This window comes from Pagrus major, chromosome 6 (genome assembly GCF_040436345.1).
Source record: "Pagrus major chromosome 6, Pma_NU_1.0".
NCBI lineage: Eukaryota > Metazoa > Chordata > Actinopteri > Spariformes > Sparidae > Pagrus > Pagrus major.
The window spans coordinates 6,979,138-7,001,385 of record NC_133220.1 but is presented as its reverse complement, the minus strand read 5'-3'; the positions used below and the strand labels follow the sequence as shown (position 1 = coordinate 7,001,385).

The 22,248-nt window shown below is 38.5% G+C and overlaps 3 protein-coding genes across 3 annotated transcripts; all 3 read left to right on the top strand.

The window, feature by feature from the left end:
- Window positions 1-5,970: 5,970 nt before the first annotated feature.
- Window positions 5,971-9,409, top strand: LOC140998064 (uncharacterized). Its single transcript, XM_073468201.1, has 5 exons — window positions 5,971-6,155; window positions 6,314-6,508; window positions 7,650-7,948; window positions 8,201-8,328; window positions 8,607-9,409. The coding sequence occupies exons 1-5, from the start codon at window positions 6,038-6,040 to the stop codon at window positions 8,809-8,811; spliced, it is 945 nt and encodes a 314-aa protein (XP_073324302.1). The 5' UTR covers window positions 5,971-6,037; the 3' UTR covers window positions 8,812-9,409.
- Window positions 9,410-9,982: 573 nt separating this feature from the next.
- Window positions 9,983-16,544, top strand: LOC140998325 (uncharacterized). The gene is made up of 5 exons (XM_073468590.1): window positions 9,983-10,081; window positions 12,290-12,574; window positions 13,079-13,356; window positions 13,601-13,728; window positions 14,064-16,544. Exons 1-5 carry the CDS (start codon window positions 9,988-9,990, stop codon window positions 14,218-14,220), a joined length of 942 nt encoding a protein of 313 aa, XP_073324691.1. The 5' UTR covers window positions 9,983-9,987; the 3' UTR covers window positions 14,221-16,544.
- A 567-nt stretch (window positions 16,545-17,111) lies between these two features.
- On the top strand, window positions 17,112-22,013 carry LOC140998403 (uncharacterized). The gene is made up of 6 exons (XM_073468687.1): window positions 17,112-17,242; window positions 18,937-19,053; window positions 19,320-19,733; window positions 20,484-20,773; window positions 21,022-21,149; window positions 21,462-22,013. Exons 1-6 carry the CDS (start codon window positions 17,143-17,145, stop codon window positions 21,655-21,657), a joined length of 1,245 nt encoding a protein of 414 aa, XP_073324788.1. The 5' UTR covers window positions 17,112-17,142; the 3' UTR covers window positions 21,658-22,013.
- The last annotated feature ends 235 nt before the right edge of the window (window positions 22,014-22,248 follow it).

The following is a 22,248-nucleotide window of genomic DNA, read 5'->3' as shown; positions in this document are numbered from 1 at the left end:
TACTTGAGTACTTTGAGTACTTTGGAAAGTCAGTTCTTCATTTCACACAAGAAACAGCAGCAGCTGCTCCCATTGGAGACATAAAAGACATAATGTTAACCAACTCACGATAATTTGACAGGAAATGTAAAGGATTTGATTAAGTAAAGACTGAATTTAATATTAACCTTTATCATGGTTAGCATGTTAGTCTTTTCGTTATTGTGGGGAAAAGAACGATGACATCTCTCAAAATGTATTAAAGAAAAAGCATCAAGTTTCCAAAACATATGTTTTCTTCAAACTATTAAAAAAGAAAGGTCTCAGGAGAGTTTTACCGCTCAAACAATGCATGCTGGGAAGTCTGCCAATATGCAGATCGTGTTTCTTTAGAAACTTATTTCCATGAGTTGACTGAACTCTGTATATTACATTAAAGAACTCATGTTTATAAGTTCAGAAGTGGTCTGAAAAGAAAATCTGTAAACTTTAAGTAGAAACAAATAAAACTTGTATATGTATGTTAAGTTAGTTAGAAAAGATGCGTTTTTACAGTGAATAGAAACATATTCAGTCAGAGGTTTCATAATGTCTATCTTTCCCCGACCTCCTCATTATGCTGACTATCTCGCTCTTTATACGACTTCACCTGACTTCCTCTTTTGCTGCTGTAATAATAACTACGGCCACTTGAGGTTGCTGCCTAATAAGAAAACGTCAGTACGGGTCGTAATCTGGCTGCCTCGGGCTGCAGACGCTTCAATAATGGACAGGTAGCAGGTGTGTTTTTATTTATTGTATCTATTTTGTTTGTTTGTTAGATATTTGTTTGTACGAAACAGAAGCTACACCAACTAAAACAATTTTAAAAATCTCACAGATTTTGAGACGATCAATGTACAAGTTGTAAAGTTAAGTGAGAATAGTTGGTAACTAAAGTCGGCCTGTAAAGACGGACTAGTTGAGTCTCCGTGTTCGACGTGATGACGTTTAATGTCCCCGACAACCTCTGTAGTGTCATTTAGACACGCGTTAGCAACTCCCACTTTTAACACATGTAAGAGCTTTATAATTTAATTGTGGGACATTTTATGATGTTTTTTATGTCGTAGAACAAAACATGTAAATATCTTCAGTCTGTGGTAACCACAGACCTTATTTTAGGCATTTAACTAAAAACCAATTCAAAAACCTTCGTCCTTTGAGATGAGGGGAACCGTAAGTGCGAACTGATTTCATGTTTTAAGACTACAAACTACACCACTCTACTGAAGACCACATCCCCTGGAAAGACATACAAATAAAAAATCATCATTATTTCAAAAAAATTGTGAAATGGATAATCAAAATTGTTATTATTATGTATTATTTAATTTTTTTTTGGTTTTGTATCCGTGAAAAAGTGTATAGAACAGAAACAACAGTCAAAAAAATAAAACTACTGAAAAACAAAACAATGGGCAAGTATTTTTGCTTCTTCCAGACTTGTTCGTAAAAGTTAATTTTTGTCTGTGTCTGTCAGGACGCCATTACGTTTTAACAGCTTGTAAAACTACCCACTCCTGGAAATGTTTTAAATGTGCCACATTTGCGGCCAGGTAAAGGCTGCAATTTGCCGCCTTGTCTTTGTAAAACGGAGGCGTAATATTCCTCCTTTTCAAAAAAGCTGGTGTTGTATCGAGCTCTGTTTTTCTCATCGAGATTTGTTTCCCCTAGTCCCGCCCCTGTCCGAAATGGCCCGAAGGGCGAAGGAAATGCGCGTTCACAAAAAGTTCGCCCCCGAGCTGTTGTGCTCGTACCACAGAGGCACTGTGGAGAGAGCTGAGGCTCAAAACTGACATTTTTTAGCGAGTTTTATCTGAAGATGTTGTGTTGTAGAAGTGAAATCCAAATTTCAGGACTGTCTAGTTATATTTTTAAACTGGGACAACAGCACATATGTTTGTGTTTTTATGTCTTTATTAACACAACCAACTACTGTCATTTCTATCAATAAAAAATATTATATTTGTGAGAGACTTTTCATTTTGAATATTATGGACTTTTGGAAGAAAGTATGCTCATTCATTTATAAATCGCTATTTTATCATATTTATCTTAAATCCAGCTCCATTATAGCAGGTAAAGCAACTCCTGACAGCAAATTCAAATTCATACTCTTGACTTATTTCCCCACAACAGATAAGTCCTGTGATTTTCTGGCTGATGTCATTAAATTTGACCATTTACAACAGGGGGAACGCATCCTGACAGCTTGGAGTATTACTGTCAGATACTGTTCCCCCTCTGTTAGGAAAGGAGGCTCACACATCTTTCAAATTAGTCTGTATAAAAGTATGTATATAAGCCCCTTTGTATACATTTTTACAGCACCATGTTAAAATCTGTATATAAATCAACCAGTGTAAAAAGCTTATTGGTCTGTATGATTCTTTAGTGAGCCATCTTTAAATCCTCTCTGAGGTTTCTTTCATACTCTAATAATTCATGTTTCTTTGTCAGTTGTGAGACAAAAACAACAAACCATTTAAAAAAAGATCAAAATAAAAATGCAAATGTAGCACATTTGGAAAAAAAACAGAATTATGATTTTATTCTTTTGCCGTTATTCTGCAAAAATGTATACTTTAAAGTACATTACTGTCCATGGTCCTTTCTGTTCATCTGTTGTCTCATGACTGCACTTGATTGTGTTTTAGTCATTGGCTTTATGATATAGATTGACCTATATAAAGAAAGATAAAGCAAGGTGTGACATCATCTATTGGTTTGGTCCTGACAGGAGCTCAGGCCCAGCGCTAACACACCCTCTTGTGGCAAAAGTTAGTAACAAAGCTTCCCCAACTCCCCACTACACCTCTGTTAGTAGTGGAGGAAACTCAGATCCTTTAATTAAGTAACAACACCATAGTGTAGAAATTTTGGCTACGAATATTACAAGCAAAAGTCCGGCATTCAAAAAAAGTCTCTAAATATACAAGTAAGCTCTTCAAATGTATATAATATATTGTTGTATTATGAATATTGATGAATCAATGTGTTATAACTTTAATGTAGCAGCTGGTAAAGATGGAGCTAATTTTAATTATTTTCCACACTGCTGGATGTCTTGTGAATTTACAATTTGAATACAATCTCATCCTGACATATAAAAATGCATCATCAGTTGATTATAGTTTGTATTAATAAGCTGAAACTGTAAATAAACTAAAGCAGTCAAATATATACAGTGGATTAAAACATATTTATCTATGACATGGAGTGAAGTTTAAGTAAAAAGTAGCATGTAATGGAATTTATCAAGTAAGTACAAGTACCTCAAAATTGTGCTTAATTAAAGTACTATGTAAATTTATATAGTATAGCAGTAGATAGGCTAATTATCACTGATGCAATACTATTTAGAGAGCATTTTATTCTTGTTGAGGTTTATACAATTTTAACTGAGAATAATTTTTCTTTTTGCGTTAATCTGAATTTTTTTACTTGATTAAATTAATATATTTTGTGGCTGCATAAAACATAAATACTCAAGTAAAGCACAACTACCTCAAAATTGTAATTGAGTAACTGTACTTACTTGAGTAAACGTACTTACATTCTATCACTGTAAAAACAGTCACAGATTCATTTTTTCCAATAACTGATCATCAATAAATTGATTAATCAACCAATCTTATAAGCCTAAGCCTTGGTTTGGAGTCACTGGGTCACATGACATGGAAGCTATAGAAAAGAAATGCTGAATTTTCATTAAAAAAAAAATTCATATAAAATAGAAGAAGCAGTAAACTAGAATAAAAACAGATGTGTCTTATGCGGTATGTTGTTGTTTTTTTTGTTTTTTTTCTTGACTTAAAAAAGTTTGAGATCCATTGGTCTAGGTGGTGGTTACTTAGTAGTGATTTGATTAGCTGAAAAATCTTTTGGTAATATAAAAACACTAAAACACAGTACAGTTAATGTTGAGAGATTATTCTTCCAAGGAAAACAACAGCGTGGGACATTTAAGCAAAAGGCAAATAACATTTGTTTATGTTAAAGTCCTCTAGAGGCCATAAAGTTGACAAAAGAGGAAGTAGTGTGGCGTTACAGAGCCACAGAGGCTGGAGGACCAGGTGGATGGAGGGATCAATAAAATGTTAGACTTTGACTGTTTGTTTTCTGTTTTACATTCAACGTTGGTTTCTTTAAACCATGATGACGATCTTTCCCTAGTAAAGAAAAACCTTTTGTGAGAAACTCTTATTTGCTTGTTATTGAGTGGAATTGATCTCCTCATCTAACGCTCAGCGAGCAAACAAATAACAGTAATAATCATTATTAATATTAAAAAAATAACAATGTGTTTTGTAGATTCATTTGAAGGGATTTTGCCAACACATCTTTTCTAAAATGCTGACAGAAATGAACTGAAGGATGATGGATGTTAATATCACATTACTACCAGTTTGTGATTGTGTGCGGCTTCTGCAAACATCCGTGAAAAGAGAAGTTGACACACAGCTCTGTAAACACGAGGCCATCGATCAAAACCATCCCCACGACAAAGCCTCAACCTTTTTTATTATCTGAATTTTAATCGGGTGAACTGTTCAGTTGTATTTTCTGAATGCTATTTGTACTTTTTCCTAAATACAACATGATTAAAGTATTTATACTCGAATTCCCAGAAAAATACAAAGGACGTGACTTTGGTGGTGTCTCTGTCACACAGAGAGCAGACTGTGGTGTGTTTTGTGGTTCACAGCGAAGTGAGACATCCTCTTTGCTGCACACATCTCTCTGAATGATCTGGTTTCCATCATGTAGTTTGTTAAGACATTGATGATTGTGCAACACTCCATGAACTATATCTGACTTGTCTGTATCGTAAACTTTATCTGGTTTATTGACAGATGATAAATAATGTGAAAAAGCCTGGGCCTGTTCACTCTGCAGAGCCGCTTCTTTTCCTCAACTCTTCCTCCTCATTTTATCAATGTATATAGTTATGTAAGAACAGTATATGTTAGTTTGAATTGTTTTTCATTCTATTTTATTTTATTCTAATTTAAATGTTTGTATGTTATATGTATGTGCAGCACGAAGGGGCCACAAATGTCATTTTGTAAAGTCTTTTGTGGTGCATATCTTTTGAGAAAGATGGCTGGTGTTATGAATAAAGTTTATTATTATTGTTATAATTACTATTAATAAGAATAATAATAATAAAAAGAAGAAGAAGAGGAATATATATACAGTATATAGGAGCTTCTATGCCTGTCTTAGAGTCTACAAAAGCCAATAAGCGATCATGTAGACAAGAGACCCACTCTCTTCTTTCTCACCTTTCCTGAGCCACTTACACAGCAGCCTACGGATGATAGATGCATCATGTTGTCAATGAGATTTCAAATCCAGTAATATATAATTTATATCAGTTTTTAAAGCCCCAAACTTGGAAATTATGCAGGTTTATGTAGTTTTATGCATTTTGCTTTTTGAATAGGCTGTTTTAGGCTGTGTTTGCCACCTCAGCATTTGTTTGTTTTTTTACATATTATATGCATAAAGTTAGTGTAAATATGGAAATCCAATGTTACTCTCAGGCAGGGGTATTCTGATGTCATTAAATGGCATTTTTTTTGCCAGCCACCTGAAAATCACCTTTGAAAAACAAGCATTACAAAACCATGCATGTACTCCAAATGGTTCAACAACAGCTTTTAATTTACTTTGGGCCGGACTGGGGAAATGTGTTTAAGGATAATTTTACAGAAGAGTCCAGGAATAAGATAAATAAATTCTTAAGTACCTCAAAACTGTAAAAATACATAAGTAAGTACAGTACAAGAGTGAATGTAAAAGACTGGACTGTTATTGAGCAACACTGGTGGGAGACAAAAGGGGAGTGGGACTTTCTTGTTTACACAGAAATGAAACTTAAAGTGGCTGCTGATGTCAGACCCAGGAAATGAGAGTGTAGGAAGGACGTGCAGCCAGCAGACGGATAAACCCTCTCACACAGTGAGGACACACAGACGCTTCTGCAGAGACTCTGATCAGCCGAGCGAGGATGAAGATGAAGCTGGTTCATGCTCCTCTGGTGATGGCAGTGATTTCAGCACTGGTGAATGTAGCATTGGCAACACAGAGACGTAAGACCAAACCAGCGACAACGTGGACGACACCAGGTGAGCACACATACACATACATGAACTCACACTGTGTGTGTGTGTGTGTGTGTGTGTGTGTGTGTGTGTGTGTTGGAAAACCTTTTTTTCAGTTTTTGAGCTTGTTAGTTAAAATGACAACTGGTTTGTGTGTTATCTCTCCCTCTCTCTTTCTGCAGGACCTCAAGGAATGAATTTAAAAGGGAAGATGTTTACTTTGTCTTATAATGGAGGAGGAATTTCATTCTATCCACCCTATTTTTCCCCAACCTCTTGGCCTTCCACTCCTTCCTACACCAGCAGTCCCTACTACACCACTACCGACGTACCCACCTCTACCTCCTATCCCTGGACCACAGCACCTTCTACTAGAAGTAAGTCTAACCACAAACCGGCCTTCGTAACCAAACAGAAACACAATGTAAGGATATGAAATCCAAAATGATATTTTATTGTACACATTTGCTCCCAGATATTTTTCTCCTGTTAAGACGTGCTGCTATAAGATGAGATAATTTAGATTCTTGTGTGGAAAAGAGGCAGAACTGGACCAGAAGTCATCACAACGTTTCCCCGTCAAAAGGCTAGAATTATGTTCGTCATTAAGTTTTCAAGATCAAAGCTGCAGTAAGTGATTTCTGACCACAAGGGGGCAGATCAACTTATACCACTTTTACACCAAAGTTAGCCTGCATACGCAGGTTTTTTAACCCGGGTTAACCTCTTCACTCTTTTCACATTGCCTGTCTGTTGATTTTTTCCTTGTGTGTCACATAAAACAGGGAACAGTAGAAAGCAGCATATCATATACCTCAGATTACATCTGTAACATGGCAAACTTGTATTATAATTCTTCATCAATAATATTCTGAATTAAGGACGTTTTTTCATCTGGTGTTGAAAAACAGATGTTGCCAAGGAGTGAGACATCTCACTTCTTTCTGATCTCTGTTGAGAGAGTTGCACATGCGCAGTGAAGATCAGACAGCTGACAAGGCTCCGATCACACAGAGGCAGTTACACAGTTACTTATTAATATCTTTAATAAGTGTATTGCTGCTGCACGTTATGACCTGAAACTTTTATTGTTATAAAAAGATATTTTTCATTATATAGTTATAATGTGGAAAGGGCTCATATGCAGTCAAACAGAGCTGTTGTCATCATCTTTATTGATTATTGATCATAATCAAAGGCAAACTCTATGTAGAAAGATAGGACTGTCAGTAGCTATGCTGGGTAGTTTGTATACATGCTGCCTCCAGCTGATCAATGAGAAATGACACTACCTCCAGAGGAACGAGTACGTGCAAGTCACATCCCCTTTAAGGTTTCATATTGAAGAAGCCAAGGCTGACTTGAAGCATGACAGAATATCTGAACACTGATACCAGCTGCATTACAAATTGTCCTTTTTTATTCATGTTCTTAAACAACAAAACAACTGTGTCAATGTGTTTTTTAAAACTTTGTCAACTAAAAGAGTTGATCACTTCTGTCCACTGATCCCTGCAGGTGTGTCCGTGTGTCTGCGTTACCTCACCGACTATGTACAAACAAGTAACCCCAGCATCTTCACACTCAGTCCATCCAGCAGCCCTGTGCAGGTGTACATCGATCAAGTCGGTGGTTATACACTAAGCTTTAACTCATACAGTTACAACACGCTGACCTTGAAACCTAGCATAAGATTCTGGTCAAACATCGGACCGGACATCTGGAGCAGAGTCTGCCTCACCTTGGACTCCATGAAGAATGTGGCCCAGGTGTTTAGTGGCTCCAACATCAGCATCAGGAAGGTGATACCTATTCAGGTGAGAACAGAGGATTTATATGCATACTGAACCAAACTTCTCTTGTTCAGCATGTTTGTAGCTTTAGCCTGATAATCAGACTGAGCAGATAAATGAATCCTGCAATAATCCATGTCTGAAAATCGCTTTGACTACAGGTCCATCGACAGTTCAATGTCTTTAATCTTCATCATGTCTCTAATATCATATATCTGCTGTGTGTGTCCGTGTGTGTCCATGTGTGTGTGTGTGTGTGTGTGTGTGTGTGTTCAGTATGTCTGGTCAGGTGAACCTGTGATTGAATTTACAGGTTTTGATGGTCAGGTGACAGACGTCCAGGTGTGGGATTATCCTCTCAGCTACAGAGAAGTCTTCAATTACATGACCAGCGGTGTCCACGGGTATGTGTGTGTGTGTGTGTGTGTGTGTGTGTGTGAGGTTTAAAACTGTTGTACAAACAATTAAAGTATCTCTTTGCCTTAAAAACTAATTATAAAGACTACACAGCTGACAGTCGCATTAGTGACATCGAGATCTAGATTTATAAAATAAACAAATAAAAGCTGTAAAGGAAGGTAAGAAAATCACATGAGGGGAATTAATGATGAGAGAATAATGATTGACAGGATATACCACAATGTTACTTTGCCATTAATTTACTATTTGTTTTTTATTTTAGGCCGTACCGTGGCTCCGTCCTCACCTGGTCCTCCATCAGCTACTCTCCCAGACGAGACGCACTGTTGGAGGACGTCTATGAGTGGCAGGCGAAACAGCAAATCAGCAGCAGGAGGAGAGGCCTTCGACCAAAGGGAGGGAAGAAGACCAGAAAGTTTGTTAATGTGGAGGAAAGAGAAGAGGGAAAAGGAAATCACCTTGAATGAAACATACAGAGGTGTGTGTGTGAAAAGCTGTATCCTCTGCTCTTCATCTTCATCGTGATTTCCTCAACAAGAATGATCATTTGAGCATTTATCCAATCAATAGTTAATCATTAATGAAATTCAAACATCGCTGATTTGATAAACGTATGTGATTATATTTCCAGAATGAACTTTTAATAACATCTTTGACTTTATATTGTTCTTTTCAGTGTATTTGTTTTTCCCAAGTTTATTAACTTAGGATGGATCTCACACTCTTTAGGGGTAGAAATAAAATATCACGTAGCTATTTAAAGATTTGTATTAATGATTTTCGTTTGTCAAATTTTAAAAAGGAGTAACGAAGCTCTACAGTTCACATTGTAGCTGCATTGTGCTGATTCTGATGGTCATACAGACAGACATAGTTAGCAGCTATCCGGTGAACATAATGGAGCATTTTGCAGTTTAGTGTTTAAATCACATATGTCTTGCTCCATATCTCACATATACGGCAGTATCAGGCCTAACGGTGTTAAAAACAGCTGTTTTGAAGGTGTTTTATGGTATTTTAGAGTTTGTAACTTCCTGGAAAACCATTAAAAATGTTGATGACTCATCCTGCTCTCGGGGCGTATGTTCATTTCTGGTTCCAGGAAAGTTTTTAATTATTATTATTAATAATAATATATGTTTATACATATACGTATATACACACATGCACACACACATATACTGTATATGTACATATGTCATGCTTTTATTTGCAAGAAGACTCATCAAAATAGATTTCACAGCAGATGACATAATCCCTCTACACCAGAGATCCGGAGATTGCAGTCGTTTGATTTGCAGCTCATTTGATCAGATAGGAGCTTCTATGTCCGCCCTAGAGCCTACAACAGCCAATGAGTGATCATGTAGACAAGAGACCCGCTCTCTTCATTTTCTCCTGTCCTGTACCACTTACACACCAGCATACAGATGATAGCATGTAAAAGACTGGACTGTTATTGAGCTAAAACAACACTGGTGGGAGAGAAAAGTGGAGTGTGACTGAATCAGAGACGGACTGGGGGAGAAATGAAACCAGGAAATGAAAGTGTTGGAAGGAAGTGCAGACGGATAAACACTTTCACACAGTGAGGACACACAGACACTTCTGCAGAGACTCTGATCAGCCAAGCGAGGATGAAGATGAAGCTGGTTCATGCTCCTCTGGTGATGGCAGTGATTTCAGCACTGGTGAACGTAGCATCTCCAAAACCAACGACAAGTTTGACGACACCAGGTGAGCACACACACCAAAATTAATTTAAAATATATTTTTTTAAAATACAAATAAACATAAATGACTTCCTGGTAAAATGCATCTTATATAAACAACACACAACCACACTTTTATTCAGAGGAACTCACACTGCAACATGTCCAGAAAGTACATAAGTGAATGTTAGTGTGTGTGTGTGTGTGTGTGTGTGTGTGTGCGCGCGCGCGCGTGTGTGTGTGCGTGTGTGTGTGCGTGTTTGTGTGTGTGGTAGAAAAACAGGTCATGTGTTTCAACTTCGAGTTTTTTTGGATAAATAATTTTATTATGCCTCATGTTCTGCATGAAAAACGACCTCACAATTATTTTTTTTGTGTTGCTGCCAATGACAATATTGTCCAGTTATGCCATCACAAATGAAACTGAGGGGCTACTCAAAATGACAAAACAAAAAAAGAATATATATAATATAATATATATAATATATATAATAATTAGGCCGATTAATCTACAATACAATATAAATAAAAAGAGCTATGGACATGACATCAATTTACTGTATGCAGCCTTTAAAACCAGGAAAATGCAAGACTTATGCCATATCATGATGTAATGATATCCAAAATCTAAGACGATGTGCAGGACAAGCTCAGATCATTATAGCGATATAATAATGATATATGGCCAAGCCCTAATTGCATTGTTACGTATTGTTTTACAGTTCACTAACCGCTCGCCCCGGCCTACAAGTATAAAGTGAAATGACCTATTTTAAAAATTCTCAAATCAGTGCACAAAGAGTGACTTTGTTACAGTAGGGAGAGTCAGTGTAATCGGTGACTTATACTCAGGGATAGTGGTGACACAAAACCATCAGAAACAAAAGAAACCATTTTACTTCCACTTTATGATGGTTGTTTTGCAATGCCAGTTTGGCCGCATTCCAATATCAGAGTTTGACTGACAAGCCTGTGTGTCGACATTTGTATTATTTTCAGTTAAAGCAGAAGTTGATTTCTCACACACTAACTGCAAAACATCAATTTTTTACAGCATTTATAGAGCTCCAAAAACACATCATTGAGACACACACACACTCATTGACCATCCCGCTGCTAAAAATACTCACTGGAGCACCAAATGTGTATTAATCCACTGCAGAAAATAGTCCCCAACAAATGCACTATTCTCTAATGTTACAATGATGCTTGCGGAAAAACTATAGGAACCAGCTGTTTTAGAAAAATTACTGAGCATTTTTAAAAATGAAAACTATAAATTTACGATGTGTTTTTTAAACTTTTACGTACTCAGTGGGAGGCAGAGGAGAGAAGACAGAAAGTATTGAAACGACCCACAGGGTTCTGTTTTTGGTCTTTTTGAGATTTGTTGAAAATAACAAAAATTTAGTTTGTCACCAAACTTCTACTTAAATAATGCTACAAGACAATTCACTCTGATTAATGCAGTAGGCTATTGTGTTGTATATTATACCATGGACTGGGTGAATACTCAATTCTGATTGGCTGCAGGGTGACATTATTAAATCTAATTAAATCTAAAGAACTCCTCAACTAGTTCCAGTGAAGCAATGAGCTGTAGCATGTATCTTAAATGAGCATCATTGGCATCAAATGGCTTCAGACACCTCAGTGTTAGAAAAAAAAAAGAAAAAAACATTTGTATATCTTATTTAAAACACTGTGTTGTCCATCGGTGCATCATCCTCTGAACACCACAGGATGGCGCCTGTCTGTCACACACAAGCTTCAAGAAGTATGTCTGTGGGCACATCAACAGTCTCTGATTTCACATTGTTTTTCCAGCCTGAGTCCCATTTTGCGTTCATTTCCTTTTCCTGTGACCAGACATCAGCCAGCAGCCTTAAACCAAACTGGATTAGCATTGCTCTTATTCCGACTCTCTTCTTGCCTGGGGTGGCCAAGCAAGTAAGGTTGGATGGTTGATAGACGCTGTGGGCCGTGGTGTTCTCAAAGTCTGCTGCACTTAATCCAAAACACCTGCTTTCTTATCCAATGATGATGACAGAATTTCTTCCAATGGCAATGCGTGTTTCAACAATAAGGCCGAAAAAATCATTATCCCATAAATATAAATGTGATGTGTCATGATTAAAAACAAGCACATAAAACCCTGAAACATTTATAGGATGCATAAGTAAAAACACTTTTTTACATATATGCTGACATCTCTCCCTCTCTCTTTCTGCAGGACCTCATGGACTAAATTTAAACGGGAAGATGTTCACTTTGTCTAGTGATAGTGGAGGAATTTCATTCTATCCACCCTCTTGGCCTTACACTCCTTCCTACATCACCAGTCCCTACGACACGAACACCCCTCCCTACACCACCGAGCGTCCCTACCCCACCACCACGCATTACCCCACCACCACCGAGCGTCCCGACCCGTCCACCACGCATTACCCCACCACCACCAAGCGCCCCGACCCCACCAACACGCATTACCCCACCACCACAGCACTTTCTACTAGAGGTAAGTCTATTCACAAACTAGCCTTCATAACCAAACAGAAACACAATGTCAGGATATGAAATCCAAAATGTTGCTGCTATAAGAAGATATAATTTAGGTTCTCGTGTGGAGGCAGAACAGGAACAGATTCCATCAGTGTTCCTCCGTCAAAAGGCTATAATTATTTTCTTCATCATGTCCTCCATATTAAAGCTGCATTTAGTGAAGTCTGACCACAAGAGGGCAGATAGACTGAGAGTATTTTATATGTCAAGTCATTTTTTATTACACTTGCCTTACTTAGCATGTGTTATCTTCTATGCTGGGCAGACAGCACTGGTCTGCATGACCGCAGATCATAAACAGAGCAGAACTGGGATGGAGAATGTATATGTATATATATATATATATATATATATATATATATTAAATCCCTTCTAATCCCACAACAAAACAACTGTGTCAATGTGTTTTTTACTTTGTCAACTAAAAGAGTTGATCACTTATGTCCACTGATCCCTGCAGGTGTGTCCGTGTGTCTGCGTTACCTCACCGACTATGTACAAACAATCTTCACACTCAGTCCATCCAGCAGCCCTGTGCAGCTGAGCGACAATGGTCTTGGTTATACACTTACCTTTAACTCATACGACACGCTGAGCTTTACATCTAGCACAAGATATTGGTCAAACATCGGACCGGACATCTGGAGCAGAGTCTGCCTCACCTTGGACTCCATGAAGAATGTGGCCCAGGTGTTTAGTGGCTCCAACGTCAGCATCAGGAAGCTGATATCTGATCAGGTGAGAACAGAGGATTTATATGCATACTGAACCAAACTTCTCTTGTTCAGCATGTTTGTAGCTTTAGCCTGATAATCAGACTCAATAGATAAATGAATCCTGCAATAATCCATGTCTGAAAATGGCTTTGACTACAGGTCCATCAACAGTTTAATGTCTTTAATCTTCATCATGTCTCTAATATCATATATCTGCTGTGTGTGTCCGTGTGTGTGTGTCCGTGTGTGTGTGTGTGTGTGTTCAGTATGTCTGGTCAGGTGAGCCTGTGATTGAATTTACAGATTTTGATGGTCAGGTGACAGACGTCCAGATGTGGGATTATCCTCTCAGCTACAGAGACGTCGTTAACTACATGACCAGCGGTGTCCACGGGTATGTGTGTGTGTGTGTGTGTGTGTGTGTGTGTGTTAACGTATGTGTGTGTGAGGTTAAAAACTGATGTACAATTAAAGTATCTCTTTGCCTTAAAAACTAATTATTAATTAAGACAATACACAGCCAACAGTCGCATTAGTGACATCGAGATCTAGATTTATAAAATAAACAAATAAAAGCAGTAAAGGAAGGAAAGAAAATCACATGAGGGGAAGTAATGATGAGAGAATAATGATTGACAGGATAAACTACAATGTTACTTTGCCATTAAATGTAATTTCCTATATGCATTATTATTATAGTATTAATTTACTATTTGTTTTTAATTTTAGGCCGTACCGTGGCTCCGTCCTCACCTGGTCCTCCATCAGCTACTCTCCCAGAGGAGACGCACTGTTGGAGGACGTCTCTGAGTTGCAGGCGAAACAGCAAATCAGCAGCAGGAGGAGAGGCCGTCCAAAGGGATCGAAGAAGACCAGAAAGTTCTAGTAAAGAAAAGTAAAGAAAAGTAAAGAAAAGAGAGAATAAGAAATCAGCTTGAATGAAACATACAGAGGCGTGTGTGTGAAAATCTGTATCCTCTGCTCTTCATCTTCATCGTGATTTCCTCAACAAGAATGATCATTTGAGCATTTATCCAATCCATAGTTAATCATTAATGAAATTCAAACATCGCTGATTTGATAAACGTATGTGATTATATTTACAGAATGAACTTTTAATAACATCTTTGACTTTATATTGTTCTTTTCAGTGTATTTGTTTTTCCTAAATTTTAGGTCAAACCCCCAATGTGCCCACAACATTTTGTGAAATTCAAACGTGTGTTAAGTTTATTAACTTAGGATGGATCTCACACTCTTTAGGGGTGCAAATAAGATATCACCCAGCTATTTAAAGATTTGTAGTAATGATTTTCGTTTGTTAAATTTTAAAAAGGAGTAACGAAGCTCTACAGTTCACATTGTAGCTGCATTGTGCTGATTCTGATGGTCATACAGACAGACATACAGTCCTGCTCACCATTATTGGCACCCATGAAGTTTAAGTACATAATGTGGAATATTTTCTGAAGTGAAACATTTTTTTTCTATAGAGAACTCGTGTTTGATACAAAAGAGCAAATGATAAACAACAATATAAAACAATTAACAATGGGAGGAAAAAATAGAAAAACTTAAAGCTTGCTGTGTCACTGGTATTGGCACCCTTTGCTGTAAATCAGTATGGAAACACATTGTGACTCACCTGTGGTAAATCACAAATGAGAATCATCTGTGATAAATTGTCTGTGCCCATGTGACATGAATTAGCCAATGAATGATGACTTCCCTGTTTTAAAAAGCCATCTGTTATCCCCTGTTCCTTTGTCACAATGGTGAAGACAAAGGAGCTGTCTGAGGACATCAGAAGTGCGATAATTGGCAAACACAAGACCTCCAAAGGGTATAAGGCCATCTCCAAAGACCTTGGTGTCCCTGTTTCAACAGTGCGTAATGTTATTAAGAAGTTTGCCAAGCATGGAACTGTCAAGAACCTCCCTGGACGTGGGGGGAAGAGAAAAATTGATGAGAGAAGTCTTCGAAAGTTGGTGCGAATGGTGGAAAAAACACCACGTCAAACATCCAAAGACCTGAAGGCCAACCTGGAACAGTCTGGAGTCATGGTTTCAACAAGTACCATACGCCGCACACTAAACCAAACAGGGCTTCATGGGCGGAGGCCAAGGAAGACATCACTGCTGAGGAAAAGACATAAAAAGGAACAACTAATCTTTGCCAAAGAGTACCTGGACAAACCACAATCCTTCTGGGAAAATGTTCTGTGGACAGATTGAAACAAAAATAGAGCTTTTTGGCAATGCACACCAACAGTTTTTTTATAGACGACGCAATGAAGCCTACAAGGAAAAGAACACCCTACCAACAGTTAAGCATGGTGGAGGATCCATAATGCTGTGGGGCTGCTTTGCTGCATCTGGTACTGGAGGCCTTGACCGTATCACAGGAATCATGAAATCAGAGAATTATCAAGAGGTTTTAGAGCGAAATGTCCTACCCAGTGTAAGAAAACTTGGTTTGAGTCGAAGATCATGGGTCCTCCAGCAAGACAAAGACCCAAAGCACACATCCAAAAGCACGCAGGAATGGTTGAAAAGGAAAAAATGGACTGTTTTAAAATGGCCAGCCATGAGTCCTGATCTCAATCCGATTGAAAATCTTTGGTATGAGCTGAAATCTGCCATTGGGGAAAAGAAACCTGCAAACGTTCAAGAGCTTGAACAATTTGCAAAGACAGAGTGGGAGAAAATACCAGCTGAGAAGTGCAAGAAGCTTATAGAAGCGTATAAGAAACATTTGGAGGCTGTCATCACTGCCAAAGGGTGTGCAACCAGATATTAAAGAGGGGTGCCATTATTGCTGCACATGCTGTTTTTTCTGTTTCTTCTTTGAAATTACAATATGTAAGTTGAAAAAACAATTTTCTTTGTTAAATTACTTTGGACCTCCAATTAAAAGATCCTGATGATATAAATTTGGTACATTTCCATTTATTTCTGACGATACTGTAGAGGTTATGCAAAAAATGAAGGGGTGCCAATAATGGTGAGCAGGACTGTAGTTAGCAGCTATCCGGTGAACATAATGGAGCATTTCGCAGTTTAGTGTTTAAATCACATATGTCTTGCTCCATATCTCACCTATACGGCAGTATCAGGCCTAACAGTGTTAAAAACAGCTGTTTTGAAGGTGTTTTATGGTATTTTAGAGTTTGTAACTTCCTGGAAAACCATTAAAAATGTTGATGACTCATCCTGCTCTCGGGGCGTATGTTCATTTCTGGTTCCAGGAAAGTTTTTAATTATTATTATTAATAATAATATATGTTTATACATATACGTATATACACACATGCACACACACATATACTGTATATGTACATATGTCATGCTTTTATTTGCAAGAAGACTCATCAAAATAGATTTCACAGCAGATGACATAATCCCTCTACACCAGAGATCCGGAGATTGCAGTCGTTTGATTTGCAGCTCATTTGATCAGATAGGAGCTTCTATGTCCGCCCTAGAGCCTACAACAGCCAATGAGTGATCATGTAGACAAGAGACCCACTCTCTTCATTTTCTCCTGTCCTGTACCACTTACACACCAGCCTACAGATGATAGCATGTAAAAGACTGGACTGTTATTGAGCTAAAACAACACTGGTGGGAGAGAAAAGTGGAGTGTGACTGAATCAGAGACGGACTGGGGGAGTTTCTTCACACAGAAATGAAACTTAAGACTTAAACCAGGAAATGAGAGTGTTGGAAGGAAGTGCAGACGGATAAACACTTTCACACAGTGAGGACACACAGACACTTCTGCAGAGACTCTGATCAGCCGAGCGAGGATGAAGATGAAGCTGGTTCATGCTCCTCTGGTGATGGCAGTGATTTCAGCACTGGTGAATGTAGCATCTCCAAAACCAACGACAAGTTTGACGACACCAGGTGAGCACACACACCAAAATGAATTTAAAATATTTTTTTTTTTAAATACAAATAAACATAAATGACTTCCTGGTGAAATGCAGCTTATATAAACAACACACAACCACACTTTTATTCAGAGGAACTCACACTGTAACATGTCCAGAAAGTACATAAGTGAATGTTTGTGTGTGTGTGTGTGTGTGTGTGTGTGCGTGTGTGCGTGCGTGCGTGCGTGCGTGCGTGCGTGTGTGTGTGTGGTAGAAAAACAGGTTAGGTGTTTCAACTTCGAGTTTGTTGGATAAATAATTTTATTATGCCTCATGTTCTGCATGAAAAACGACTTCACAATTATTTTTTGTGTGTTGCTGCCAATGACAATATTGTCCAGTTATGCCATCGCAAATGAAACTGAGGGGCTACTCAAAATGACAAAACAAAAAAAGAATAATTGTGGATTCTGGCAGGAATGGAAATAATGCTTGAATACTATACTCAAGTACAAGTTAAATGTAGTTAGATAAAAGTAAAAAGTGGGTGAGTGGATTGCATCATCCGTCTGCAAATACAGCGACCTTGTTCGGTGTATTATATAATCATTAGGCCGATTAATCTACAATACAATATAAATAAAAAGAGCTATGGACATGACATCATTTTACTGTATGCAGCCTTTAAAACCAGAAAAGACAGTTCACTAACTGCTCGCCGCAGCCTTCAAGTATAAAGTGAAATGACCTATTTTAAAAAGACTTTGTTACAGTAGGGAGAGTCAATGTAATACGTGACTTATACTCAGGGATAGTGGTGACAGAGCACGGACACAAAAACACTTCCACTTTATGATGCTTGTTTTGCAAAGCCAGTTTGACCGCATTCAAATCTCGCAGTTTGACTGACACACCTGTGTGTCGACATTTGTATCATTTTCAGTTAAAGCAGAAGTTGATTTCTCACACACTTACTGCAAAACATCAATTTTTTTACAGCATTTATAGAGCTCCAAAAACACATCAGTGAGACACACACACACTCACTGACCATCCCACTGCCAAAAATACTCACTGGAGCACCAAATGTGTATTAATCCACTGCAGAAAATAGTCCCCAACAAATGCACTATTCTCTAATGTTACAGTGATGCTTTTGCTTTGCTCTTATTCTGACTCTCTTCCTGCCTGGGGTGGTCAAGCAGGTCAGGTTGGATGGTCAACAGACGCCGTGGGCCGTGATGTTCTCAAAGTCTTTTGTACTTAATCCAAAACACCTGCTTTCTTCTCCAACGATGATGACAGTACTTCTGCCATAGGCAATGCCTGTCTCAACAATAAGGCCGAAAAAATGTTTGTTAAAAAAACTAAAAATGTAGCAAACTTGGAGGAGCTACTGGCTGCTGGACCTTCATGTTAATAAGAACCTTATAATTGCATAAGAACCTCATGGGGTGGTGATGATTGTTCCAGGTATTAGTCAAACCCTCAGATGTTGTCACAGAAACAGAGTTCTTGCTTGAGAAAAACGTCTGATGGTTCTGGCTTCCACGTCATCCATTGATACCTGATAATGGACACTTCGTCGGGCATTATCCCTTACATATAAATGTGATATGTCATGATTAAAAACAAGCACATAAAACCCCAAAACATTTATAGGATGCATAAGTAAAAACACTTTTTTACATATATACTGACATGTCTCCCTCTCTCTTTCTGCAGGACCTCATGGACTAAATTTAAACGGGAAGAAGTTCACTTTGTCTCGTTATAGTGGAGCTCCCAACACCACTACCAAGCGTCCCTACACCACCACCACCACAGCACCTTCTACCAGAGGTAAGTCTATTCACAAACTAGCCTTCATAACCAAACAGAAACACAGTAATCCAAAATGTTGCTGCTATAAGAAGATATAATTTAGGTTCTCGTGTGGAGGCAGAACAGGAACAGATTCCATCAGTGTTCCTCCGTCAAAAGGCTATAATTATTTTCTTCATCATGTCCTCCAGATTAAAGCTATTAAAGCGAAACATTTATAGGATGCATTAGTAAAAGCACTTTTTTACATATATGCTGACATGTCTCCCTCTCTCTTTCTGCAGGACCTCATGGACTAAATTTAAACGGGAAGATGTTCACTTTGTCTCGTTATAGAGGAGGAATTTCATTCTTTCCACCCTCTTGGCCTTCCACTCCTTCCTACACCACCAGTCCCTACTACACCAACACCCCTCCCTACACCACAAAGCGTCCCCTCACCACCACCAAAACTCCCTACCCCACCACCTCCAAACCTCCCACCACCACGCATTACCCCACCACCTCCAAACCTCCCACCACCACGCATTACCCCACCACCTCCAAACCTCCCACCACCATGCATTACCCCACCACCTCCAAACCTCCCACCACCACGCATTACCCCACCACCTCCAAACCTCCCACCACCACGCATTACGCTCCCAACACCACCACCAAGCGTCCCTACACCACCACCACAGCACCTTCTACCAGAGGTAAGTCTATTCACAAACTACCCTTCATAACCAAACAGAAACACAGTGTCAGGATATGAAATCCAAAATGTTGCTGCTATAAGAAGATATAATTTAGGTTCTCGTGTGGAGGCAGAACAGGAACAGATTCCATCAGTGTTCCTCCGTCAAAAGGCTATAATTATTTTCTTCATCATGTCCTCCATATTAAAGCTGCATTTAGTGAAGTCTGACCACAAGAGGGCAGATAGACTGAGAGTATTTCATATGTCAAGTCATTTTTTATTACACTTGCTTTACTTAGCATGTGTTATCTTCTATGCTGGGCAGACAGCACTGGTCTGCATGACCGCAGATCATAAACAGAGCAGAACTGTGATGGAAAACCACCAGAGTGAACAAATGATTCTAGCCAGATCAAGATTTTTATGACACAAGGTGATGGGAACACTACCCTTATTGTCCACAAGGGGCCACCACAATCATCACAAGATTAAAATACCCATATGTGCCAAATATTTACTATGATATTAATCCGCTCTTGGCCACTAAATCATGATTCTGATGTTTTTTATAGTTATGTTTTGACAAATGAAGCACTTGTTTAAAGGGGCTCTGTGGGATTTCTGTGTTGTGGTGGAAGCTGATACCAGCTGCATTACAAATTGTCCTTTTTTATTCATGTTCTTAAACAACAAAACAACTGTGTCAATGTGTTTTTTACTTTGTCAACTAAAATAGTTGATCACTTATGTCCACTGATCCCTGCAGGTGTGTCCGTGTGTCTGCGTTACCTCACTGACTATGTACAAACAAGTTATCCCACCATCTTCACACTCAGTCGATCCAGGAACCATTTGCAGCTGAGCGGCAATGGACTTGGTTATACACTAACCTTTAACTCATACGACACGCTGAGCTTTACATCTAGCATACGATTCTGGTCAAACATCGGACCGGACATCTGGAGCAGAGTCTGCCTCACCTTGGACTCCATGAAGAATGTGGCCCAGGTGTTTAGTGGCTCCAACATCAGCATCAGGAAGCTGATACCTAATCAGGTGAGAACAGAGGATATATATGCATACTGAACCAAACTTCTCTTGTTCAGCATGTTTGTAGCTTTAGCCTGATAATCAGACTCAACAGATAAATGAATCCTGCAATAATCCATGTCTGAAAATGGCTTTGACTACAGGTCCATCGACAGTTTAATGTATTTAATCTTCATCATGTCTCTAATATCATATATCTGCTGTGTGTGTCCGTGTGTGTCCATGTGTGTGTGTGTGTGTGTGTGTGTGTTCAGTATGTCTGGTCAGGTGAGCCTGTGATTGAATTTACAGATTTTGATGGTCAGGTGACAGACGTCCAGATGTGGGATTATCCTCTCAGCTACAGAGAAGTCTTCAACTACATGACCAGCGGTGTCCACGGGTATGTGTGTGTGTGTGTGTGTGTGTGAGGTTTAAGACTGATGTACAAACAATTAAAGTATCTTTTTCCCTAAAAACTAATTATTAATTAAGACAATACACAGCCAACAGTCGCATTAGTGACATCGAGATCTAGATTTATAAAATAAACAAATAAAAGCAGTAAAGGAAGGTAAGAAAATCACATGAGAGGAATTAATGATGAGAGAATAATGATTGACAGGATATACCACAATGTTACTTTGCCATTAAATGTAATTTCCTATATACATTATTATTATAGTATTAATTTACTATTTGTTTTTTATTTTAGGCCGTACCGCGGCTCCGTCCTCACCTGGTCCTCCATCAGCTACTCTCCCAGAGGAGACGCACTGTTGGAGGACGTCTATGAGTGGCAGGCGAAACAGCAAATCAGCAGCAGGAGAGGCCGTCCAAAGGGAGGGAAGAAGACCAGAAAGTTTGGTAATGTGGATGAAAGAGAAGAGGGAAAAGGAAATCTGCTTTAATGAAACATACAGAGGCGTGTGTGTGAAAAGCTGTATCCTCTGCTCTTCATCTTCATCGAGATTTCCTCAACAAGAATGATCATTTGAGCATTTATCCAATCCATAGTTAATCATTAATGAAATTCAAACATCGCTGATTTGATAAACGTATGTGATTATATTTCCAGAATGAACTTTTAATAACATCTTTGACTTTATATTGTTCTTTTCAGTGTATTTGTTTTTCCTAAATTTTAGGTCAAACCCCCAACGTGCCCACAACATTTTGTGAAATTCTAACGTGTGTTAAGTTTATTAACTTAGGATGGATCTCACACTCTTTAGAGGTCGAAATAAAATACCACCCAGCTGATTTGACTGATTTTGTTCAGCTCAGTTTAAAGATTTGTAGTAATGATTTTGGTTTGTTACATTTTAAAAAGTGTAAAGAAGCTTTATTGCTCTACAGGAGTTTGTAACTTCCTGGAAAACAGTTAAAAATGTTGATGACTCTTCCTGCTCTCGGGGGCGTATGTTCATTTTTTTGTCCAATAAACGCTTTCTTTATTTTATGAAGCTGCTGTGTGTGTTTAAGCAGGTTTGAGCGTACGA